Here is a 27,179-nt window from a genome sequence, read left to right as displayed (position 1 = left end):
TGTTAAAAAGAATGAAATGAAATTTCATGAAACACATGAAATGTGTTTATGTGGTTAAAGGTTAAAAAAAAAACACATTATTTTCTTGCTTCCTTCTGCTGACAAGCTTTATGGAGATGCTGATTTCATTTTCCAGCAGGACTTGGCACCTGCCCACACTGCCAAAAGCACCAAAAGCTGGTTCAATAACCATGGTGTTACTGTACTTGATTGGCCTGCAAACTCGCCTGACCTGAACCCCATAGAGAATCTATGGGGTATTGTCAAGAGGAAGATGAGAGACACCAGACCCAACAATGCAGATGAGCTGAGGGCCACTATCAAAGCAACCTGGGCTTCCATACCACCTCAGCAGTGCCACAGGCTGATTGTCTCCATGCCACGCCGAATTGAGGCAGTAATTAAAGCAAAAGGAGCCCCTACCAAGTATTGAGTACATGTACAGTAAATGAACATACTTTCCAGAAGGCCAACAATTCACTAAAAATGTTTTTTTTATTGGTCTTATGAAGTATTCTAATTTGTTGAGATAGTGAATTGGTGGGTTTTTGTTAAATGTGAGCCAAAATCATCACAATTAAAAGAACCAAAGACTTAAACTACTTCAGTCTGTGTGCACTGAATTTATTTAATACACGAGTTTCACAATTTGAGTTGAATTACTGAAATAAATGAACTTTTCCACGACATTCTAATTTATTGAGATGCACCTGTATACCCTCGGCAGAAATCGCGGACCGGTGGCAGACCGGACTGCAAGGGTACTTTAGCGCCGAACCTCAAAGGGGGTTATGGTTAACATTTTAATAAATAATTTGAAAATTAAAATTTGTGTCACAAATTTGCTAACATTTGATTGACAGAAACAGTGCAGAATTTTATTTTGTAATATTTCTAAATATTTTGGTCAATAAGACTTTTTTGAAAGACATTAATACTTTTATTCAGCAAGGATGCATTGAAGGTCACATATTATACACCTTTCTGGAGTTTTATTTTAGGTTTTGATGTCCTTAAGAATATATATTTGCGGTATAAGTACCAAAAACCATCTAAATAGATTTTTACAGCTCGAGCAGGAGGTCGATTTTGGCCTGTCTAATTAATATTCATGAGCATCTCTTCTGATTGGCCTGTTGTTTTCTGAGTGACACACGGCCAGGCCAACCATAGGTAACTAGGGTCATGTATGCTGTAGCCTGCTATGGCAAATAGAAAAATAGAAACACCTGTAAATGGAAACACCGGTAATGATGGCCACCGCTGAGGGAAATGTTTTCCGGCCTTACATGTTTGAGCCGGACTTATGGTGCATTCAAGTCATGACAGATAGATCATATTTACAAGTTGAACGCACATGAACGCCACCACAAAGTCGTTATTACGAGTGGGAAACTCAAAATTTTCTTTAAGCCCCGAGTTTCCGAGTTGGGGGCGTGTCAATGAGAAACATGGCAGAATCGATGGATGCAAGGTCTGTAGATGACGGTAAATTTTTGTTTAAATTGATAGTTTTGATGAAGTTTTTATGCGATACAGATTAAAGTGGCTTCATAAATTACTTTTTAAAAATATTAAAAACGCAAAACACACCTGATGCGAATTCTTTGCTCTTCATTTTCTATAAGCAGAGTTAACAGACCCTGTTGTATTTTCTTGTAATTTATTAAAAGAAGGTACAGCGCCATCTTGTGCCGACTAAACTGACTTGAACGCACCTGACGTCGTAATTACGACTTGTCAACTCCTAAGTATGAACGTCCCATGAGGACTTGAACGCAGCATTAGACCCCGAATCGGCGATGACAGGAGACAACCAACCTCTTCCTCAATTGCACTTACAACAGGATGTTTCAGAATGGTAATTCATTTTTATTTATTTTTTTAACTGAATGCAGTAATCTACGTAACTATTGCTTTCCTACTGATACAACACGTCAGCATCAAGTTAGCAACAGGTTAGCATCAAGTTACCGTTGCTTAACCATTTACAAACTATAATTTCAGATTATGCTGGTGCCCTAATGTAACATAAAATGTGTGAGAAGTTTACTTAGGGGTTGCGGACATTACATAATGCCTGTTATATTACAGTAGGCTACATAAAATTTCACTTACCACATAAACAGTGTAAGGAGAAATGACTGAGGACGATGGTGAATTGCAGATCCTGAGCACCACTGACAAACATCTAATCTTGTAAAATGTGTGGCAAGTACTGCTGCTCCATAGTATAAACAAAGTACATGCGATGCGAATCTCGAAAGTGAAAGTGAAACTAAAATTGTGCATTCAAAAGCAGTTTCAATGCCAGGCATAATAGGCTAGCGGCTCCCTGCCTGATGCCTGCAATTTAAACAGTATAATTACCCAATGATATAACTGCGAGAGAAAATATTGAAATATATATTTTCCTCTCATCTCGTATTATTTAGTATTGTTCCGAAGTAGGCTACACATAGGCGGAGCGTGTGTAAGGCTGGGGAGGGGAGTTGGGGCCTTGGGGACTTTGGGCAAAAATGCTACTAAATTGGACAAAAATGCCCCTGCACAGACAAATTAAATCTATTACATCTGTTGCTAACAAAGTGAAAATGAATAGACAGTGTCTATTTCGGCATTAAATTAAGATCTGCTCATGTTGCACCATATTTCATTTTAGGCGTTTTTAGTTTTGCGCATTTTAACCAATCACACACAATTCTGTTGAGCTTAGGAATGCAATGGCCAATCAGAGGCGTTCAGATGAGTCATCGCTGAAACTCATCAGTTTTGTTGAGTGCGCGCGCGTTCCGGACTTTTGCGAATTCTCTCATCATAAACAACAAAGCGCAGATGTACATACAATGTAAGTAAGAGATTCATTTCACAGTTTATACAGTTTCAGTGATTTATAACAATAGTTTTGTTGTTTTGAGAGTGCTTAAACTCGCGATAGATCAAAGTTAGTGATAATGTCACTTTCTATATATAATTTATTCGCTGTTTGAATAACCGTGGAAAGGAAACATTATATAATTATCAGTTTCTAACGTTTTTATACAATTTGAGTCAGGTTAAATACAAATTCAGTTCCATTAAACATTTTTTTAGCCTACAGTACCCATGTCTGGTTCTTGCCTAAAAAGACGGGTTTATGATGTTTAATACATTTGGCCTTACCCTGGAGTTGGTTCACCCTCCACCTATGAGGCTACATGTAATTTTCTTTCCGAACATGGTATTGGGATGCCGGTGGGAGGATCTCAATGCCGGCTCAACATCGTGAAGTCTATCAGCCATTGGCGATGGACGATGGCATCGACTATCGGCCCAACCCTAGTTTGGAAGCCTGTGCAATGATGTAGTTTCCTGACATCCATCGACTGAACAGCGTTTTCTTGACATGTTTCCTGTTGTTGTTGCTCAGTAATGGCATGGACGCTATGCTGTCTGGGGGTTTGGCAAAAGGAGAGTGGGACTGTGGGCAGTGCTCGGGGTGGTAACTGAAGGCGATGACAGAGTAGTTCTGACATCACCTTTTTACGGAATTCCCAACGGCTCATGAAAAGGCACAGCTACTTTATGCAGGGTGACTGTGATTTCACCAAGTACAACATATTCTTGGATCAACATTCCTATCAACCAATCAGAATTGAGGGATAACTTTTCAGGAAAGTTTTAGGCTTACAATCAGGGTTAGGTGCTTTTACACCCTTGTTAATCAGCTATCATTTCACACGGATTTTAGGAATAAATTAGGCATAGGGTTAGGTTTAGGGGTAGGGATTGGGTTAAGTCTATATTTTTGGACAGTTATGTTGATCCAGGATCAACAAAAGATGTTGATCCAGGAACATGTCTTACTTGGCAAAATCACGGCGACGTTTATGCAGGCTGTGTGCATTTGTTTGTGGATTGACTGTTTTGAAATTTATATGGTAGTTACATAGCCCTTAGACCTCAGTTATCATGAAAAAAGCCAGGAAATTTCCGTTTTGACAATATGGGACCTTTAATCAAAAGTGACAGTAAGGCATTTATGATGTTCCAAAAAGATTAATATTTCAAATAATGCTGTTTTTTGACCTTTCTATTTATCAAAGAATTCTGAAAACAAAATGTATCATAGTTTCCACAAAAATATTAAAGGGGTCATATGATGCGATTAAAATTTTTCCTTTCTCTTTGGAGTGTTACAAGCTCTTGGTGCATAAAGAAGATCTGTAAAGTTGCAAAGACTAAAGTCTCAAATCCAAAGAGATATTCTTTATAAAAGTTAAGAGTCAACCACGCCTACCTAAAACGGCTCGTTCTAACACGCCCCCACATGTCTACATCACAATGTGGGAAGATTTGCATAACGCCGCCCAAATGTTCACGCAAAGAAAGAAGGCGTAACTTTTATTCTCGCTGTAGTATTGTTACTGCCACCATGTCGTGAAGACGCTGTGTGTTTCGTTGTGAAAGCGAAACTACTTAGTTTGTCCTTCCAAAAGAGGACAATATCCATCGATATGGTCGCTGAGGAAAAACATCAACTTCGCGCTGTGGATCGTTATGTCCCCACTTGATGCAACAAATGCCTCGTTTATAATGGGTTTTAATGTTTTTGTCTCATCGCTGCTGCCAGACAGGGCATCAGAGTATGGTAAGGGGCGTAACATTTCCGTCACACGCTTGAGCTATTCGGCCAATCACAACGCACTGGATAGCTGGCCAATCACAGCATACCTCGCTTTTCAGACCGGTGAGCTTTGTAAAAATCGACATGTTTCAGAAAGGTGGGGCATAGAGGAGAAACAATAATGTACGGTATGTGGAAAATAATGTTTTTTGAACCTTAAACCGCATAAACACATTTCATTACACCAAATACACAAAATAATGTTCTTTTTAGCAACATCATATGACCCCTTTAAGCAGCACAACTTGAACATCAAATCAGCATATTAGAATGATTTCTGAAGGATCATGTGACACTGAAGATTTAGCTCTGCCTTTACAGGAATAAATTACAATATATTTTATTTTTTAATTAATTCCTTTAATTAATTCATATCTCTCTGTGTCATATTCTTTTCCAGGAGTGGTATGACACACAGAAGCCCATATATTCTCGTTGTCTGGGTTTTTCTTCACTCAAGCTTTCATAACAGGTGCCTTGCAGAATTACGCCAGGAAGTACTCCGTTACCATTGACCTGCTTGGCTTTATTTATGAGGTATCCTCTGCTGCAGCTGTTCTAAGGCTGAAAGTACTTTCATTAGATAAAAAAAGAGATGATTTGAGAGCTACAATTTGTTCTTTATTACTTTAGGTTCTGCCATTTGACACCTCCGACTTATCTCCTGAAGATGGACTCTGCATTCATGGCCTTTTCTGGATGGAGCTCGGTGGGATAGAACAATGCAAGAGTACCTTCCACGGCAGGAAGACACTGGAAATAATATAATAATTTCTAAGCTATAATTTTTTTTCATTAAATATGTTCTTCCTTGCAGTGGAGTGTTGGCTGAACAGTATCCCAAAGTTTTATTTGATGCAGTCCCTATCATCAAACCAAGTAGGATTATAAATGTTGTCATGATTATTCATTACATCCATATTTATCATGTAATGTGTTTGTAGCTTGCTCAGCAACCTCTCCAAACCTTTCTTTAGCGGACAAGAGGAGCATGGAACAGCCCCACAGCATCTATGCGTGTCCCCTCTACAAGACTAGTGAGCGTAAAGGTAGACTGTCCACCACTGGCCATTCAACCAACTTTGTCATCAGCATGATGCTCCCTACCAGCAAGCGTCCTCAGCACTGGATCAAGAGAGGTGTGGCTTTACTCTGTCAGCTAGGCACCTAAGCCCTTTGACTTCTGAACCAGCACTTTATTTACGGTTTGTTTTCCACTGTTTTCATTAAAAATAATATTTTTAATATCTTTTGACAAATACCATCATAATTCTATATGACTGTTTTCTTTAAATGTCATTGTGTTTTTTATTTGTGACAACTGATGATCGATTCAGCATGGGTGACGATAGTGGTGAAGTACCTCCAAAATATCTAAACTGATTTTTTTTTTTACAGGAGCTCCAGACAGGTGAAAAATATTTTTCAGTATAGAAGTTGATCTACAGAGCACTTTCAGTCAAGTAATATTAATATATTTGTTGTAGTCTACTTTCCATAACTGAAACATAATGGACATATTGCATTTAAGGGTTGTTTTGCCACTCAAATCTGCTGTGACTATTTCAAATAAATGCATCTTTCACAAGGATATTTTAATAACATTTGTTTGGATATATTTAATGCATAATTATAACACTTTTTATTAATTTTTTTTGTAAAAACACTTAATAATAAGTGTTTTTTGTAAAAACAAATCAGAAGAAAGATTGGGAATATATTAAATGCTTGTTTTTAAGTACAAAGGAATATTCTTCTGTTTTTCCCCCCATTGTGATTTAATAATTCATACATCAGAGTGTTAATGTGTGTCTACTGGGATGGCTTTATTTAATCAATGCACAGCTTACTGTTTCCTGTGTGTAGAGTATGTGTTTTGTACTGTCCACTGTGAATTTCAAGATGGTTTAATTCAAACAGTCATCTGAATACAAGAGAAATTGTGACTCATTGCAAGTGTTCCTAAGAACACAAATGCTAAGAGCATTAACTCTCAGGTCAGCTGTCTGGTGGGCTAGAATAGCAAAACCAGGTGTTGGTTGGCTGGCCCAGGCCCCATGTGCATGTATTTTTAACCATGCACAGATATAAATAGTTTTAAGAGTGTAAAGCGACCAAAAACACAGCACAGATACAACTGCCACGACTGTTTTCAACATTTCCCATTGCCTCAGGTAGAAGAACCCTTTGCCTTTGAATTAAGCATATGTAAACAGATTATTCCTCCCAGAAAATAGATTGCATGGGATGTGTTGCATGCTTACAAAACATTCTTAAAGGGGTCATAGGATGCTACATGCACTTTTACAAGTAGTTTGAACTTAAATGTGTTGGCAGTGTGTACACAACCACCCTATAATGATAAAAAATCCACCCAGTGTTTTTTTTTTAATCATTTAAAATGTTTTCCCCTTTTTCAAATCGAGCCAATCTCAGATGCCTGTCTGTGTGACATCACAAAAACAGGCCCCTCCCACGATAGTTTGATTGACAGTAGCGTTTCAGCACAGACTGGACTGGTGTCTTACCTCAGACCCGCCCTGAGTGAGATGTCATCAGTCCGCCATTGTTTCACCGCTGGAGCAGATGTAGACAAGAATGACTCCTAAGCGATTGAGGTGTTCTGTTGTTGTATTGAGGACGCTCTTAATAATGAACATAGCAGTCGTCATTTACTCCCGACATCTGAGCCGCTGAACTTGCTGTGGATTACATTTGTTTCTGAAGGGAATGCTCCCCCGATCTGCCTAAATGCGTCTATGTTGGCGCGAATCATTCATGATTAAGCCTCATCTACAGAAGAAGTGATTATAATGTTTTGTAAAGAATCTTTGCAAATCGCCTTTCCTAATAATGTGCTAATTAACAAGTTTCACTATGAATGCAGCTAAAATAGAAGCTCGGAAGAGAGGGGTGGGGTCAGCAGAGCTCATTAACATTTAAAGGAAAATGCTACAAAAACGGCTTGATCTGAAAAGGGCTGTTTTTGACAGGGTAAAAAAGGTGTTTTTTACACTACCATTGAGAAATTTTAACCAAACTATGTTACAAACTTTTCATTAAGACCCTAAAGAATCATATCAACTTGTGGAAAATGGGCATCTTATGACCCCTTTAAAGTAAATGGAAAGTCGTTTAAAGGATGACATTACCAAAGCTGCTAATTATGATATAGACTCTTTTTACATTCATTCTAAATATGAATTTGAAATTTCAATCCAACAACAACACAGTTTTGAGTGCCGGTTACAACCTTTTGTAATTCAAGCCAGATCAGTAGAAACTAGAGCAGATATTTTCAGCTTTGGCTATTGGAAACCAAAGCTTGTATGCATATACAATACAGTCTGTTGCAAAAAATATATTTGATTATATATCAAATATATAATATATATATATATATTAAATATATATTATAAGAGTTGAACTAGCATGATGCTTGTCATAATATACATGATATACTACTATGTGTTTTCCTACATTAGATTAGTCTGTTTATTGGCAAATCCTAAAAATCTTAGCTAGAGGATACAAATGTGTATAAAGATACTGATGACTAAAGTCACTTCACATTGTAAAGACACAGAAAATGCTATTTGCTGGTAAATCTTGTGGTTCTGATTACCAAATTAGAATTTGTTAGTGAAAGATGAAGGAATTGTATGATGACTGGGATGATGATGAAGATGAGGCCACTCAGTACATGATCAGATACATGAGTCTACAGGAGTACAGTAAACATGCTGATTCAGCTACCAGGTATAGCGAAATCGTGAAATCGCCCCTTTTAATGCTCTAATGGCATGTGTCCAGGGTGCGAATTACACAGAGACCATTAATTAATCTCAAATTAATAAGATTAATTTAAGATAAAGTTGTTATTAAAGATAATAGTTATTTTGTTCATTAAAAAAAAACACTGCAAAGACATTACAAAAAAGTAGCTTTAGAAAGAAATATAAGTAGCTTTAGAAAAAAATATTTTAATTCAACATACAAAAATACAAATAAATAGGCTAGTGAAATATAAAATCATTTTTAAAAACAAACAATACTCTAAATATAAAACTAAAAACGCTAGTAGGTGGTGGAAAATCCCTGTCTTAATAAGTGAATGATTCAATCATTCATTCAATCGATTCGTTCAAACGGCTGATTCCTTCAGAAACGAAGCAAGTGACTGCCTTATGAATGGCTCACTAAATCATTGATTTAGTCGATTCGTTTAAAAACGTGGATTCTGTGTGTTGATCAGAGATGCACAACAATTCTCCTTATTTTTGTTGGCGAAATTACTGACAATGTGTCTAAAATGTAATCACAACTTATCTTCATTTTTACTGTAGGTAAAAACTTTTATGTAACCTATTTTTTGTCTTTCTAAATGCCAATGATGATTCTGAAAGAAAACACGCAGTATTTGTTATAGTAACACCTGCAACTTTCATGCTCATCTGACTAACATTACCACACGCTTGTATTTTAACGTTGCTGTTAATGTTGTGGTTATTTTAGCAAATAGTTTGCTCCGTAAATTCAGTTCAACAGCATTACCCTGCAAACAAGCCTGCACCGGCCCTTTACGGGCCCACTTAGGGCTAGCCTAAGGGCCCCCAGCAGGCTGCTAGAGCAGGGCCTCTGAGATTTTGCTCATTGGCAAAACGTTGGCCCCTTAGCGGTGGCCCTGCACGGGCAGCCCTCACTTAGCCCACTCTATTAATCTACAACAGGGGGGCACCAACCTGGTCCTGATCAAACACAACTGAACCAACTAATTAGGATCTGAAGGAGCTTGATAATTACAGACAGGTTTGCTTAATCAGGGTTGGAACTGAACTCTGTAGGAAGGTAGATCTCCAGGAACAGGATGCACCCCTGATCATGCACAAAGCTGAACTCATACGTCATCAGCCCGGAGCTGCTTCCGGGTACAAATGTTGGCGAAAGCTACATTAAAGTGATTATTACATTTTGAATATGGATATTTTTCTTACAAAAATGCATCGAAGGTCTTATGGGTTTGGAACGACATGAGGGTGAGTAATTAATGACAGAATTTTCATTTTGGGGTGAACTATCCCTTTAAGGACTACAAAAAAGGTGGGTAGGGACTACAACAAGCTTCTTCCCGGGTTTGTGACATTACTAACCCTGATGTTCAGATAAACCTTGCCCCGGGAACATGCAACTACCCGTAATGGTAAGGGGGCGTGACGTTTCCGGACAACATGCACTAGGCGGTTGACGACAACACACTGGGCCAGCTAACCAATCTGAGCTCATTGCGGCTAGTGAAATATAAAATCATTTTTAAAAACAAACAATACTCTAAATATAAAACTAAAAACGCTAGTAGGTGGTGGAAAATCCCTGTCTTAATAAGTGAATGATTCAATCATTCATTCAATCGATTCGTTCAAACGGCTGATTCCTTCAGAAACGAAGCAAGTGACTGCCTTATGAATGGCTCACTAAATCATTGATTTAGTCGATTCGTTTAAAAACGTGGATTCTGTGTGTTGATCAGAGATGCACAACAATTCTCCTTATTTTTGTTGGCGAAATTACTGACAATGTGTCTAAAATGTAATCACAACTTATCTTCATTTTTACTGTAGGTAAAAACTTTTATGTAACCTATTTTTTGTCTTTCTAAATGCCAATGATGATTCTGAAAGAAAACACGCAGTATTTGTTATAGTAACACCTGCAACTTTCATGCTCATCTGACTAACATTACCACACGCTTGTATTTTAACGTTGCTGTTAATGTTGTGGTTATTTTAGCAAATAGTTTGCTCCGTAAATTCAGTTCAACAGCATTACCCTGCAAACAAGCCTGCACCGGCCCTTTACGGGCCCACTTAGGGCTAGCCTAAGGGCCCCCAGCAGGCTGCTAGAGCAGGGCCTCTGAGATTTTGCTCATTGGCAAAACGTTGGCCCCTTAGCGGTGGCCCTGCACGGGCAGCCCTCACTTAGCCCACTCTATTAATCTACAACAGGGGGGCACCAACCTGGTCCTGATCAAACACAACTGAACCAACTAATTAGGATCTGAAGGAGCTTGATAATTACAGACAGGTTTGCTTAATCAGGGTTGGAACTGAACTCTGTAGGAAGGTAGATCTCCAGGAACAGGATGCACCCCTGATCATGCACAAAGCTGAACTCATACGTCATCAGCCCGGAGCTGCTTCCGGGTACAAATGTTGGCGAAAGCTACATTAAAGTGATTATTACATTTTGAATATGGATATTTTTCTTACAAAAATGCATCGATTCGCTACAGGAGGCCTTTGTTCACCCCCCGGAGCCGTGTGAGACATTTTTTATGGATGGGTGTTTTTTTATTTAACTTCTTTTGGACTGATGCATGCAACACCCGCTAAGTGGCATTAAACATCTTAAAAGATCAAAGACAATTTTTTTTATATAACTCCGACTGGATTCGTCTGAAAGAAGAAAGTCATATACACCTAGGATGACTTGAGGGTGAGTAATTTATGGGCTAATTTTGATTTTGGGGTGAACTAACCCTTTAAGGAAACCTAAAACACCCTAGCACCCCTAGTGGTAAGGAAGAAAACTGCCCACAAAATTCTTATTAACAGGCTCATGTCTGGCCCACACTGGGCCATCATGGGATTAATGTGGGCTGTCCCATAGTGTAGGCTGCTCACAGAGAGCCTGCGGTGAGACCAAAGCTAAGAGAGAAAAGAGACTCCGCTGTTTCTCGCCATTGTCCACGGTCTCCGAGAGAATGCCACATTCCTGCTGCATAACGGTTGTGACCCTGACTGCAAAAATGAGGATGATGATTCTGCATTGGTTGCAGGTGTGGAAGGCAGTGCTATTTTTAGCATACAGATTGCTTAGTAAGCGCACATTCCTTATTTAAGATTAGAACTGCAAGACTCTCTCTCTCTCTTGTTTTCAAAGATTTAAGTTGCATTTTTGTTTTAATTCATGTTATACTGATAAATGGCATTTACGTTAAGTTTAAGTAGCCAAGAAAATAAACTTTTGTCTGAGGGTCTGAGAGCTCTCACATTTCATCAGAAATATCTTAATTTGTGTTCCGAAGATGAACGAAGGTCTTATGGGTTTGGAACGACATGAGGGTGAGTAATTAATGACAGAATTTTCATTTTGGGGTGAACTATCCCTTTAAGGACTACAAAAAAGGTGGGTAGGGACTACAACAAGCTTCTTCCCGGGTTTGTGACATTACTAACCCTGATGTTCAGATAAACCTTGCCCCGGGAACATGCAACTACCCGTAATGGTAAGGGGGCGTGACGTTTCCGGACAACATGCACTAGGCGGTTGACGACAACACACTGGGCCAGCTAACCAATCTGAGCTCATTGCGTATTTCAGAGGGAGGGGCTTCATAGAACCAGGAACTCAACAGACTGTTTTGACGAGAATGGAAAGAGCGGTGTAAAATAAAGGTAAAATATCTGAAAATAATGCATTTATTTTAAATGAACACTGTTACACTGCACCCCATAAACACAATGAAGCCTTCGAAAAAAGCTGATCAACCATTCCTTTAATTTAAATTTAAATTATTACAATTATTTACATTTATTTAAATTTTATTTATATCGCAAACAATTTTTTTCATGAATATGATTTAAAGGGGTCATATGATGTTGCTAAAAAGAACATTATTCGTGTATTTGGTGAAATGAAATGTGTTTATGCGGTTTAAGGTTCAAAAAACACATTATTTTCCACATACTGTATATTATTGTTTCTCCTCTATGCCCTGCCTTTCTGAAACGTGTCGCCTCATCGGTCTGAAAAAGGAGGTGTGCTCTGATTGGCCGGCTATCCAGTGCGTTGTGATTGGCCAAATCCCTCAAGCGTATGACGGAAATGTTACGCCCCTTACCATATTGTGATGCCCTGTCCGGCCGGAGCGACGAGACAAAAACATGAAAACCCATTTGTTGCATCCAATGGTTTTCGCTTTCACAACGAAACACAGCGTCACACACGGCGGGCTAGAGTAAGCAGCGGTCGGCAGATTCGACGAAGGAGCATCCAGCGGGCTTGCGGCAACCACATGTGACGACCCCGGGCTGGACTCCGCTTCGTCCACGGTGAAAGCCGATCCGGCGATCCACAGCGCGAAGTTGATGTATTTCCTCAGCGACCAGCACGGATCAACTCCAGGCATGACGAAGCGGATATCGTCCTCTTTTGGAAGGCCAAACAAAGTAGTTTCGCTTTCACAACGAAACACACAGCGCCTTCACGACATGGCGGCAGCAACAATACTACAGCGAGAATAAAAGTTACGCCTTCTTTCTTTGCGTGAACATTTGGGCGGCATTATGCAAATCTTCCCACATCGTGACGTAGACATGTGGGGGCGTGTTAGAACGAGCCGTTTTAGGTAGGCGTGGTTGACTCTTAACTTTTATAAAGAATATCTCTTTGGATTTGAGACTTTAGTCTTTGCAACTTTACAGATCGTCTTTATGCACCAAGAGCTTGTAACACTCCAAAGAGAAAGGAAAAATTTAAATCGCATCATATGACCCCTTTAACATAATGGAGGATGCGCTCAGTCATTCAGGCAGTCTCTCTCTCTCTCTCTCTCTCATGTGCACGCGTTGTTTAGGCATGTTTTGCGCCATTGATCGTTGTCGTCATCCTTAATAAATAAAACATTTATTCATGCTTTGGTGTCGGCTGTGAATCCAGTGGAGAGAAATCCCCCACCACTAAATGCAGACTGGCATTCAGATCTGCCTCCATTTTGTTAGCAACGTCCCAACTTCCAATGATCCAATCAATTCCCGAAGGACGAAATCAAGTCCCGCCCTCTCATTTCAGATGCCGTTTCACTCAGATATATATATACACAGTAGAGAAGAAAAGAGGATCACAACTTCAGTTTCATGCCGACTTTAATAAAATGTAATTTAAAAAAGTACAAAATATTAAAAGAATTATCTTATCAGTATTGGCTGATATACTGACTGATTGAATACATGAATTAACTTTTTTTCCAGCCATAAAGAATGACCAGTATGACCTGGCTCTGCTGCTGCTACGCTACAATGCCACAGTGGACCAAAAAGGAAGTCTACAAAGAACCGCTCTGCATGAAGCATCCGTGCTTGGCTTGGATAACTTTGTATACCTGCTCCTGCAATCTGGCGCTGACCCAAATGTTGTTGATATCTGTGAACATACTCCTTTAGGACTTGCAGCTCAAGCTGGACATTTTAACGTTGTAGAGATTCTGCTTCAGAAAGGTGATTTTGAAATGTTCCTGTTAGTAGAAATCTATCTATCTATCCATCCACAGTATCAATCATTCTGTCTGTTTGTCAATCACTTTTAAAGGGGTGATATGATGCGATTTCAAGTTTTCCTTTCTCTTTGGAGTCTTACAAGCTGTTCGTGAATAGATAATATCCCTAAAGTTGCAAAGACTAAAGTCTCAAACCCAAAGAGCTATTCTTTATAGAAGTTAAGACTCGTCCACACCCTCCTAAAATGCCTCGTTTAAACACGCCTCCCACATGTCTACGTCACTGTGTGGGAAGATTTGCATAACACCGCCCAAATGTTCACGCAAAGAAAGAAGGCGTAACTTTGATTCTCGCTGTAGTATTGTTGCCGCCGCCATGTTGTGGAGATGCTGTGTGTTTCGTTGTGAAAGCGAAACTACTTTGTTTGGTCTTCCAAAAGAGGACACAACTAGAAATCATTGGTTAAGTTGTATTTACAACACTGTTCTAGAACAGTTCAAACCAAATATTCAGATGTGTGCAGCGCATTTTACAGAGGACGAGGACTGTTTCCTGGGAGAGTAGCCTACAATGCCGGTGTTCTGACAAATAATGTTGACTCACAGCCTGTAAGTATGTTTTCATTTAAAGGATTTGCCACTGATGATTCAAATGCAAGTTTTGAGCAGTGTAGAGTAGTGCTTGTTGTTTGTCGTTTCTCCGATCACAAATACAGACATGGTTTTATGTTTACTCGGCGCAATGAAACGCAACGCGTAAAAAGACATTATAAGTCATTATAATCAGTAATTATGTCCCCACTGGATGCTACAAATGCCTCGTTTGTCATGAGTTTTATTGGTTTTGTCTCATTGTGCCGGGACACGGCATCACAGTATGGTAAGGGGCGTAACATTTCCGTCACACCCTTGAGGTATTTGGCCAATCACAACACACTGGATAGCTGGCCAATCAGAGCACATCTTGCTTTTCAGAACGATGAGCTTTGTAAAAATCTACGAGTTTCAGAAAGGCAGGGCATAGAGGAGAAACAATAATGTATGTGGAAAATAATGTGTTTTTTAACCTTAAACCGCATAAACATATTTCATTACACCAAATACACGAAATAATGTTCTTTTTTGCAACATCATATGACCCCTTTAAAGACATTTTATTTTTCAAACTCAAAAGTAAGTTTCCGTTTATGTGATGGAGATCAAAATCAAAGATCAAAAACTGGCAAACGTTTTTCCACAAAGAAATGCTTGGACTTGAAAGGTCAGTGAAGCATCGATTTCAGTATAAATCACAGTGTATTAAATGGTTTGTTGTCACAGAAAATGTAAGGCTGCAAGGGAATCCAGAGCTTCTGCTTTTCAGTGAAAATAATTAGTTTTTTTAACCTTATCCCGCATAAACACATTGCATTACACCAAATACACAACATAATGTTATTTTTTAGCAACGTCATATGACCCCTTTAATAATATTTAATAACCCTCTCATGTTAAGGGGCCAGTGTGTGGTCCAAGCCTCAGTCTCCTGGTTCAGCCTCAGTTTTATTCGATGCTGCGGCTTCTGGAAACCCTGATATCATTTCACTGCTGCTGGAGTATGGAGCCGATCCCAACGTGCCCACCCATACCGGTCATCTCCCCATCCACCGTGCATCCTACCTCGGACATCTACTGTGAGTTCCACACTGCTAAAGGGTTAATCAATGTAGTGTTTATCCTGAATACAACCAGTAGGCATGAAAATCTCTTTTTGTGTCTTTCATAGAGCGCTGGAGCAGCTGATCCCTGTGACTAAGAAAGAGGTGATAAAAGAGAGCGGCATGAGCCTGTTACACTCCGCCGCTGCAGGCGGTCACTCTCAGTGTCTGGATCTGCTCCTGAGCTCCGGGTTTGACCCAAACCTCATGCTACATCCCAGAGTGCGCAGGAACTATGAGGATGAATGCAGGTCAGCGCTGTTCTTCGCTGTATCGAATAATGATGTCCAGTCAGCAAGGCTGCTTCTAGACTAGAGGCTGGGGCCATGCCCAATCAAGACCCTGTCAACTGCCTGCAGGTGGCCATGCGACTGGGCAACTATGAGCTAATCAACACTCTGCTCCGCTACAGTGCCAATGTAAACTACTACTCCCGTGTCAACACCACCCACTTCCCTTCTGCCCTTCAGTATGCACTTAAAGATGAGGTGATGCTGCGTATGCTGCTCAATAATGGCTATGATGTGCAGCGCTGCTTTGACTGTCCGTATGGACAGGCCTCACACATGCTCATGGATTATGAGGGCTGGAGCGCTGCTGTCATCAAAGATGTTGTGGTAAAACCAGTTACTGCTAATTTTATTCAGTATAAAGGGGTATGACCTGATGTTGTTAAAGGAATAATTCACCCAAAAATGAAAATGAAAATTCACTTGCCTTAATGTCGTTCCAAACATGTACACTACCTTTCAAAGGTTTGAGGTTAGCACATTTTTAAAATATAAATTAAAGCTTTTATTCAGCAAGGACACATTAAATTGTTCAAAAGTGACAGTTAAGACATTTATAATGTTACAAAAGATTTCTATTTCAAATATATACTGTTCTTTTGAACTTTCTATTCATCAAAGTATCCTCAAAAAAAGTATCAGGGTTTCCACAAAAATATTAAGCAGCACAACTATTTTCAACATTCATAATGATAAGAAATGTTTCTTGAGCAGCAAATCAGTATATTAGAATGATTTCTGAAGGATCATGTGACACTGACGACTGGAGTAATGATGCTGAAAGTTCAGCTTTGCATCACAGGAATAAATTACATTTTAAAATATATTACAGAATTGTAATAATACTCTGCATTATAACTGTTTTTACTGTATTTTTGATCAAATAAATGCAACCACAAGAGACTTCTTTCAAAATCAATAAAAATAGTATATATGTATATGTATAACTTTGTCTGCAAAACACAGATGCGAAACACATATTTTGAAGAATATTTAGGTCCAAACAAAATTGAAACCCATTGGCTTTCAAAAAAAAAAAAACCTGAGACATTCTTAAGAATGTCTTCTTTTGTGAAGAAAGAAAGTCATACAGGTTGGAACAACATGAGGGTGAATAAATGATGACAGAAGTTTTATTTTGGGTGAACTGTTCCTTTAACGTACCGACTGTAAGTCTAAACTCATTTTTTTTGCAGTTCTGTGAGGTGATCACAGTGTACTGGCTCAAGCACATCTCAGCCCAGGTAGTGAGAATCATGCTGGATTACGTTGATCATGTGACTCTCTGCTCCAAACTGAAGAGTGTTCTGACTGAGCAAAAACAGTGGCCGGAAATATGTAAGATACAAGGTGAGTCTCCTGTCACATCTGGAGGTCATATTCAGACACTGTTATCTTTAGTGACACAGCGCGAAGTTGATGTATTTCCTCAGCGACCAGCACGGATCAACTCCAGGCATGACGAAGCGGATATCGTCCTCTTTTGGAAGGCCAAACAAAGTAGTTTCGCTTTCACAACGAAACACACAGCGCCTTCACGACATGGCGGCAGCAACAATACTACAGCGAGAATAAAAGTTACGCCTTCTTTCTTTGCGTGAACATTTGGGCGGCATTATGCAAATCTTCCCACATCGTGACGTAGACATGTGGGGGCGTGTTAGAACGAGCCGTTTTAGGTAGGCGTGGTTGACTCTTAACTTTTATAAAGAATATCTCTTTGGATTTGAGACTTTAGTCTTTGCAACTTTACAGATCGTCTTTATGCACCAAGAGCTTGTAACACTCCAAAGAGAAAGGAAAAATTTAAATCGCATCATATGACCCCTTTAACATAATGGAGGATGCGCTCAGTCATTCAGGCAGTCTCTCTCTCTCTCTCTCTCTCATGTGCACGCGTTGTTTAGGCATGTTTTGCGCCATTGATCGTTGTCGTCATCCTTAATAAATAAAACATTTATTCATGCTTTGGTGTCGGCTGTGAATCCAGTGGAGAGAAATCCCCCACCACTAAATGCAGACTGGCATTCAGATCTGCCTCCATTTTGTTAGCAACGTCCCAACTTCCAATGATCCAATCAATTCCCGAAGGACGAAATCAAGTCCCGCCCTCTCATTTCAGATGCCGTTTCACTCAGATATATATATACACAGTAGAGAAGAAAAGAGGATCACAACTTCAGTTTCATGCCGACTTTAATAAAATGTAATTTAAAAAAGTACAAAATATTAAAAGAATTATCTTATCAGTATTGGCTGATATACTGACTGATTGAATACATGAATTAACTTTTTTTCCAGCCATAAAGAATGACCAGTATGACCTGGCTCTGCTGCTGCTACGCTACAATGCCACAGTGGACCAAAAAGGAAGTCTACAAAGAACCGCTCTGCATGAAGCATCCGTGCTTGGCTTGGATAACTTTGTATACCTGCTCCTGCAATCTGGCGCTGACCCAAATGTTGTTGATATCTGTGAACATACTCCTTTAGGACTTGCAGCTCAAGCTGGACATTTTAACGTTGTAGAGATTCTGCTTCAGAAAGGTGATTTTGAAATGTTCCTGTTAGTAGAAATCTATCTATCTATCCATCCACAGTATCAATCATTCTGTCTGTTTGTCAATCACTTTTAAAGGGGTGATATGATGCGATTTCAAGTTTTCCTTTCTCTTTGGAGTCTTACAAGCTGTTCGTGAATAGATAATATCCCTAAAGTTGCAAAGACTAAAGTCTCAAACCCAAAGAGCTATTCTTTATAGAAGTTAAGACTCGTCCACACCCTCCTAAAATGCCTCGTTTAAACACGCCTCCCACATGTCTACGTCACTGTGTGGGAAGATTTGCATAACACCGCCCAAATGTTCACGCAAAGAAAGAAGGCGTAACTTTGATTCTCGCTGTAGTATTGTTGCCGCCGCCATGTTGTGGAGATGCTGTGTGTTTCGTTGTGAAAGCGAAACTACTTTGTTTGGCCTTCCAAAAGAGGACACAACTAGAAATCATTGGTTAAGTTGTATTTACAACACTGTTCTAGAACAGTTCAAACCAAATATTCAGATGTGTGCAGCGCATTTTACAGAGGACGAGGACTGTTTCCTGGGAGAGTAGCCTACAATGCCGGTGTTCTGACAAATAATGTTGACTCACAGCCTGTAAGTATGTTTTCATTTAAAGGATTTGCCACTGATGATTCAAATGCAAGTTTTGAGCAGTGTAGAGTAGTGCTTGTTGTTTGTCGTTTCTCCGATCACAAATACAGACATGGTTTTATGTTTACTCGGCGCAATGAAACGCAACGCGTAAAAAGACATTATAAGTCATTATAATCAGTAATTATGTCCCCACTGGATGCTACAAATGCCTCGTTTGTCATGAGTTTTATTGGTTTTGTCTCATTGTGCCGGGACACGGCATCACAGTATGGTAAGGGGCGTAACATTTCCGTCACACCCTTGAGGTATTTGGCCAATCACAACACACTGGATAGCTGGCCAATCAGAGCACATCTTGCTTTTCAGAACGATGAGCTTTGTAAAAATCTACGAGTTTCAGAAAGGCAGGGCATAGAGGAGAAACAATAATGTATGTGGAAAATAATGTGTTTTTTAACCTTAAACCGCATAAACATATTTCATTACACCAAATACACGAAATAATGTTCTTTTTTGCAACATCATATGACCCCTTTAAAGACATTTTATTTTTCAAACTCAAAAGTAAGTTTCCGTTTATGTGATGGAGATCAAAATCAAAGATCAAAAACTGGCAAACGTTTTTCCACAAAGAAATGCTTGGACTTGAAAGGTCAGTGAAGCATCGATTTCAGTATAAATCACAGTGTATTAAATGGTTTGTTGTCACAGAAAATGTAAGGCTGCAAGGGAATCCAGAGCTTCTGCTTTTCAGTGAAAATAATTAGTTTTTTTAACCTTATCCCGCATAAACACATTGCATTACACCAAATACACAACATAATGTTATTTTTTAGCAACGTCATATGACCCCTTTAATAATATTTAATAACCCTCTCATGTTAAGGGGCCAGTGTGTGGTCCAAGCCTCAGTCTCCTGGTTCAGCCTCAGTTTTATTCGATGCTGCGGCTTCTGGAAACCCTGATATCATTTCACTGCTGCTGGAGTATGGAGCCGATCCCAACGTGCCCACCCATACCGGTCATCTCCCCATCCACCGTGCATCCTACCTCGGACATCTACTGTGAGTTCCACACTGCTAAAGGGTTAATCAATGTAGTGTTTATCCTGAATACAACCAGTAGGCATGAAAATCTCTTTTTGTGTCTTTCATAGAGCGCTGGAGCAGCTGATCCCTGTGACTAAGAAAGAGGTGATAAAAGAGAGCGGCATGAGCCTGTTACACTCCGCCGCTGCAGGCGGTCACTCTCAGTGTCTGGATCTGCTCCTGAGCTCCGGGTTTGACCCAAACCTCATGCTACATCCCAGAGTGCGCAGGAACTATGAGGATGAATGCAGGTCAGCGCTGTTCTTCGCTGTATCGAATAATGATGTCCAGTCAGCAAGGCTGCTTCTAGACTAGAGGCTGGGGCCATGCCCAATCAAGACCCTGTCAACTGCCTGCAGGTGGCCATGCGACTGGGCAACTATGAGCTAATCAACACTCTGCTCCGCTACAGTGCCAATGTAAACTACTACTCCCGTGTCAACACCACCCACTTCCCTTCTGCCCTTCAGTATGCACTTAAAGATGAGGTGATGCTGCGTATGCTGCTCAATAATGGCTATGATGTGCAGCGCTGCTTTGACTGTCCGTATGGACAGGCCTCACACATGCTCATGGATTATGAGGGCTGGAGCGCTGCTGTCATCAAAGATGTTGTGGTAAAACCAGTTACTGCTAATTTTATTCAGTATAAAGGGGTATGACCTGATGTTGTTAAAGGAATAATTCACCCAAAAATGAAAATGAAAATTCACTTGCCTTAATGTCGTTCCAAACATGTACACTACCTTTCAAAGGTTTGAGGTTAGCACATTTTTAAAATATAAATTAAAGCTTTTATTCAGCAAGGACACATTAAATTGTTCAAAAGTGACAGTTAAGACATTTATAATGTTACAAAAGATTTCTATTTCAAATATATACTGTTCTTTTGAACTTTCTATTCATCAAAGTATCCTCAAAAAAAGTATCAGGGTTTCCACAAAAATATTAAGCAGCACAACTATTTTCAACATTCATAATGATAAGAAATGTTTCTTGAGCAGCAAATCAGTATATTAGAATGATTTCTGAAGGATCATGTGACACTGACGACTGGAGTAATGATGCTGAAAGTTCAGCTTTGCATCACAGGAATAAATTACATTTTAAAATATATTACAGAATTGTAATAATACTCTGCATTATAACTGTTTTTACTGTATTTTTGATCAAATAAATGCAACCACAAGAGACTTCTTTCAAAATCAATAAAAATAGTATATATGTATATGTATAACTTTGTCTGCAAAACACAGATGCGAAACACATATTTTGAAGAATATTTAGGTCCAAACAAAATTGAAACCCATTGGCTTTCAAAAAAAAAAAACCTGAGACATTCTTAAGAATGTCTTCTTTTGTGAAGAAAGAAAGTCATACAGGTTGGAACAACATGAGGGTGAATAAATGATGACAGAAGTTTTATTTTGGGTGAACTGTTCCTTTAATGTACCGACTGTAAGTCTAAACTCATTTTTTTTGCAGTTCTGTGAGGTGATCACAGTGTACTGGCTCAAGCACATCTCAGCCCAGGTAGTGAGAATCATGCTGGATTACGTTGATCATGTGACTCTCTGCTCCAAACTGAAGAGTGTTCTGACTGAGCAAAAACAGTGGCCGGAAATATGTAAGATACAAGGTGAGTCTCCTGTCACATCTGGAGGTCATATTCAGACACTGTTATCTTTAGTGAGATCCAGAAAACCTTTAACTTGAAATTGTCTGTAGACCTGATGTTCTTAAATGTGCTGTGTTATACTTGTCGTAAGTGACCAGATACTTAGATTGAAATGAGTGTACAGAGTGTATTAATGTATGTTCTCTGCTCATCAGAAAACGCTCGAAGCCTGAAGCATCTCTGCAGACTGAAGATCCGTGACTGTTTGGGTCGCTCGTGTCTGAGGGCTCCAGTTTTTATCAGTTTCCTGCCTCTGCCTGCCAGTCTCAAAGACTACATTCGCTTCAAAGTATGATATTTACAGCAGAGGAAGTATGCCTGAAGCGTAAAAAACAGATTAATAAATCTGTACATGAGAAGCTGCTATAAAACTTTATGGATATACACTTTTTATTAAAAAACAATTTAAAAAAAGCTTGTGAAATATTCGTTTGTGTTTTAAAAATGAATATCCAGTTACAGTGGGGTCCAAAAATCTAAGAAAACATTGGAAATCTGTGATTAAAAATTGTATTTAAAGGGATAGTTCACCCCAAAATGTATATACTATGGAAGTCAGTGGGTTCCAGCAACTGTTTGGTTATACACATTCTTCAAACTATCTTCTTTTGTGTTCACACGGAAGAAAGAAACCCTTACAGGTTTGGAACAACTTGAGGTTGAGTAAATGGTGACAGAATTTTCATTATGTTGTAAACTATCGCTTTAAATGTGGAAAGACATGGAAAGTTTAGGATTCTGACTCATTTAAAACTTACAAACAAAATTCGAATTCTGCAATATCTCGGTGAATAATCAAATGAGCACACTGATGTTCTTCATCTGAAGCTCATGCTCTTTAGATCAAATCAAATCATGCTGGAGAACATGACTGTAAGGTTCAGAGTGCTGGACCCAAGAGTGCTGCTCCCATTAAAAAGCCAGAGGGTTAGGCTACTAAATATTAAGAATTCTTAAAATCAAATTTTCTCTCAAATTATGCTGATGATATTAGCAAATTCATATATATTAGCAAAACATTTATTTGAGATGTGAGAATATGTGATTTGTATAATGAAGGTCTGTGTTAGAAATAATTATGTAATATTTTGCCTCAGTCTTTTTATTTCATGTTTGTAAATGTGGTCATATTGCACGGAATTCATGGGGATGATTCTGGGTGTGAGCAAGAGCACAGACATGACTTTCCCCAAAGGGCTACTGTCTGACAACTCGACGATTCGTTCTTGGCACCGATTCTCTGTGGAGCTGCTCGAGCTCACGGTCACGCCGTCTATCCGCTGCGCAGTTCACAGCAGCGCCGCTGGGGGGCGTCAGGCTGCGTGCATGTAAACAGAGTGACGCCAGAGTTTTGCAGTGGTGGGGAAGGCATACGTCACAGGTATAATGGCGGAGGCTGGTTGAGAAGGAGAATTACTCCGTGAAGCGGCACTGAAACCAACTTCATCGCCAGCTGACGAGGTGACCGCTGGTCCGAAAAAATGGCTTGCAATTTCAGCCAGGAGAGAAAAATCGACAAGGAGAGCAGCAAGGCCGGCGGCCTAACCTTGGAGGATGGCGATAGCAAGAAACAATTGTTGTCAGCCTCTAGCACGGCCACATCCAAGCAAAATGGCGATCAAGCTGGATGTGAAGACGAGCAAATGTCTGAACAAGATGCTTCTGAGCGACGGAGGGCAGGGCTGTCGGACCTGAAAAACCGCGGCGGCTCGCCCTCGACACTACCGCGGTCGGCCGAGGAGCTGCCAAGGAGGAATTTTCAGATTCCGAGGAAAATCAAGGAGCGGAGAGGTTGTATGTCCCATTGCTACCACTAACGTTACTACTGCCATTCCCGAAATGAACAGTTTCTGTTTCAAAGCCTGCAAGTTCGCTAAAAGCGCTCTTTACCGCTTCGAGTCAAATGAATAGACCTGTATTGATAATTAAACATAACGCACCACGTGATTAGCCTGAAAGGTTTGCAGTAATGTTACTAAATGGATTTTTTACTTCGTGCACCGCTCGGAGCTGCAGGTAAGTAAGTCAGGCGCGCTCATACAGCACGTGAGGATCCGATCCGTTGCACGCGCCCGCGCGAGTCATTGAAACCTCGAAGACGTGCATTTTCGTCCCACGGTTTCTAAACGGTGTCATTGCTTTGCCGGCGGACTCCACACTCCTCCTCCCACACCATATACAGTACTGCCACCCCACATGACACACTTCTTCCCGTCCTCATCAATGGCACCAGTGTGATTCAGTTGACCACTGCATTTCTCCCTTCAGTCTTTATGCACGACTGTTAGAAACACCTGTCAGTCCTGTACAGCCAGTCTTATTAGGACACACACCGCCATTCATTCCCGTACTATTTCCTTAAAGCGCAAAAGAAAGATGTGAAATCTTGTCAAGCGCTGCATGAATGAAATCGAAACGTGCCAAACTGGGAGGAGCTTGTAGTAGTTGTAAGGCATTTGTTGGCTCTAGTGCAAATGTTTTCGGTTTGTAGGTGCTCTATCTTGTGTTATAGCGAGTAAGGTGTTAAAAAGCAGAACAGACACTAAATTGTTTTCTAAACAGCGAATGATGTCGTTTTGTAAATGTTTTGATTTGTGAATTATGTCCACAAATTGGTCGATTAATGCAAGTTCCAAAATATTTGATTTAATTTGTTTTAGCTAATTTTTAGTAATCATTGTCATTTTTCGTTTCAGCAATTTTGGCAGCATTATTTTATGTAAATTTCAACATCACTGTCAGGCATTGAAAAACCTGGTAAAACTTTATTTTAAGGTGTCCTTGTTACACATGCTACATGTACTTACTATTATAACAACAATTAATTATGCATAATTACATGTAAGGAACCTTAAGCCAAATCCTAACCCTAACCATATAGTAAGTACATGTAGTTACTATATGGTTAGGGTTAGGATTTGGCTTAAGGTTCCTTACATGTAATTATGCATAATTACATGTAAGGAACCTTAAGCCAAATCCTAACCCTAACCATATAGTAACTACATGTACTTACTATTATAACAACAATTAATTAAGCATAATTACATGTAAGGAACCTTAAGCCAAATCCTAACCCTAACCATATAGTAACTACATGTACTTACTATTATAACAACAATTAATTAAGCATAATTACATGTAAGGAACCTTAAGCCAAATCCTAACCCTAACCATATAGTAACTACATGTACTTACTATTATAACAACAATTAATTAAGCATAATTACATGTAAGGAACCTTAAGCCAAATCCTAACCCTAACCATATAGTAAGTACATGTAGTTAATTAATATTACTCAACACTTAAATGTATAATTACACTGTAACAAGGACGCCTTAAAATAAAGTGTAGCCCACTTTACAATAAGGATCATTAGTTAACATTAGTTGACTACTTTAGTTAACATGAACTAAGAATGAACAATACTTCTACAGCATTTATTAATCTTAGTTCATGTTAATTTCAATATTTACTAATACATTATTAAAATCAAAAGTTGTGCTTGTTAACATTAATGCACTGTGAATTAACATGAACTAACAGTGAACGATTGTATTTTCATGATCTAATATTAACAAGGATTAATAAATGCTGTAATAAATGTACTGTTCATGGTTAGTTAATACATTAACTAACATTAACTAATTGAACCTTATTGTAAAGTGTTACCAAAAACCCATATACACTAGCTTTAATGTATATCTTGTAATGCACTGAACTGCAGGATGTTTCACATTGTGCGGAGTGTCTGTCAGGTTATGTATGACTCAACCATGCATTCGAATTAAAATATTTACATGACCATTTCTTATTTGAATGCATTGATGTCTTTTGAGCTCTGTCTTTCATGTGTGCTGTCTTCCAGGTCTCCTTCAACAGTTGTCTCCAGATTCCAGAGAGTTTGAGGAAGTTGTGAAGCTTCTGTCCACGTTCTACCTGGACACCACCTCCCGTGGGACTTTCACCTACACCAAAGCTTCTCTCATTCACAATGAGCTCTTGGAGAAAGAGGTGAGTGCTGAGTTAATTAGTTGATGTTGATAAACAATATTTTTGTTTGCAATTGCAAAAGACTAGATGATTGAAATTGTCCTCGGTCCACTTGGGAGCTGTGTTCAGTGAATCAAAAACTGATATGGAATGATTTATGTCTTTTTCATAGTTCATTGAGAAGAAAAGGGAACTGAAGCAGAATGGCAGGACAGAGGCAGAACTCGCAGAATCTTATGCTTTTCTGCTGCCTGATAAGAATAAGGTGAGGCTGTGTTAGTTTTGCTGTTGCATAAGCATTTATAACCTTGGATGATTAGGTCACCCAAAAATTGCCATCATTTACTCACCCTCATGTTGTTCCAAAACTGTATGAGTTTCTTTCTTTTGTTGAACACAAAAGAAGATACTTTTGAAGAACGTGGGCAACCAAACAGTTGCTGGTAGCCATTGACTTCCGTAGTATATTTTTTCCATGCTTTGGAAGTCAGTGGCTACCAGCAATTGTTTGTATACCAACATTCTTCAGGATATTATTTTCTTTTGTGTTCAACAGAAGAATGAAATTCATAGTTTTGAAACAACATGAGGGTGAGTAAATAATGACAAAATATTCATTTTGGAGTGAATTCTCCCTTTAATCTTGACACTTCTCTGAGTTATTGAAAAGTTTAGAATGTGTTTACTACATAACTGCCACAGTAATTTCACTTTTATCAGTACTTTGAGTCAAATATAGCAGCGCAAGCAAGGTTTTCTAATTATAATCTGATTATATGATACATCTTTATCAGACTGTGGCTCCCTCACTGAAGTTTAGATTTAACAGCTAGGTGATGCAATGTCTCGCCGCCTTGTCTAATTATTTATCAGGATATACGGCGTAACATGTAAAAGGGAATGTGAGATTAATAAGCGATTTGAAAAGGTTTTAAATGGTGTCATTTACCAATAGTCTTGGTCAAAAGCATGACTGTAACCAAAGTAATATCTGGTGGTTTCTATCAGGTTCACTGGATCTGCGAAAAGGGTCTTTCTGTGGGACATTCGCGGATCAACAATCTGGGAAGCCCTGTCAAAGGTGAGCGTTGTGTTTCCGAAGAGTCTGTTTATATCTTTTTGGCTGTAATCATTAGGCTGGGAGGACTCTGGTCACTTGATCTTGTGGTTTAGAGTAGTTGAATTTAGGGCTGTGCGATATTGAAGAAAAATCCGATACATGCATGAGTCAGTTCTGTGAACTTCTATAACTGTCTTGTCATATATATATATATATATATATATATATATATATATATATATATATATATATATATATATATATATATTTTTGTGTG

The 27,179-nt window shown here is 39.2% G+C and overlaps 1 protein-coding gene, 1 long non-coding RNA gene and 1 pseudogene across 4 annotated transcripts in view; all 3 read left to right on the top strand.

The window, feature by feature from the left end:
- The first annotated feature begins 5,087 nt into the window (after positions 1-5,087).
- Positions 5,088-6,094, top strand: LOC107570278 (uncharacterized). The gene is made up of 4 exons (XR_001607016.1): positions 5,088-5,203; positions 5,300-5,545; positions 5,644-5,871; positions 6,065-6,094. It is a non-coding gene; the product is annotated as an uncharacterized lncRNA (long non-coding RNA).
- Positions 6,095-8,315: 2,221 nt separating this feature from the next.
- On the top strand, positions 8,316-22,177 carry LOC107570271 (ankyrin repeat and SOCS box protein 14-like; annotated as a pseudogene).
- Positions 22,178-22,943: 766 nt separating this feature from the next.
- Positions 22,944-27,179, top strand: part of LOC107570279 (protein TASOR-like) — a 14,525-nt gene continuing 10,289 nt past the window's right edge. For all 3 annotated transcript variants that reach the window (XM_016256489.1, XM_016256490.1, XM_016256488.1), the window contains exons 1-4: positions 22,944-23,639; positions 25,718-25,863; positions 26,015-26,107; positions 26,851-26,923. In XM_016256489.1, coding sequence (XP_016111975.1) covers positions 23,330-23,639; positions 25,718-25,863; positions 26,015-26,107; positions 26,851-26,923 — 622 coding nt within the window. In that variant the 5' untranslated portion in view covers positions 22,944-23,329. The remainder of the gene's footprint in view (positions 23,640-25,717; positions 25,864-26,014; positions 26,108-26,850; positions 26,924-27,179) is intronic.

Source organism: Sinocyclocheilus grahami, unplaced genomic scaffold (genome assembly GCF_001515645.1).
Source record: "Sinocyclocheilus grahami isolate Dianchi unplaced genomic scaffold, SAMN03320097.WGS_v1.1 scaffold1436.1, whole genome shotgun sequence".
Taxonomy (NCBI): domain Eukaryota; kingdom Metazoa; phylum Chordata; class Actinopteri; order Cypriniformes; family Cyprinidae; genus Sinocyclocheilus; species Sinocyclocheilus grahami.
Note: the sequence above shows the minus strand (reverse complement) of the source record. Positions and strands in the feature narration are given on the sequence as shown.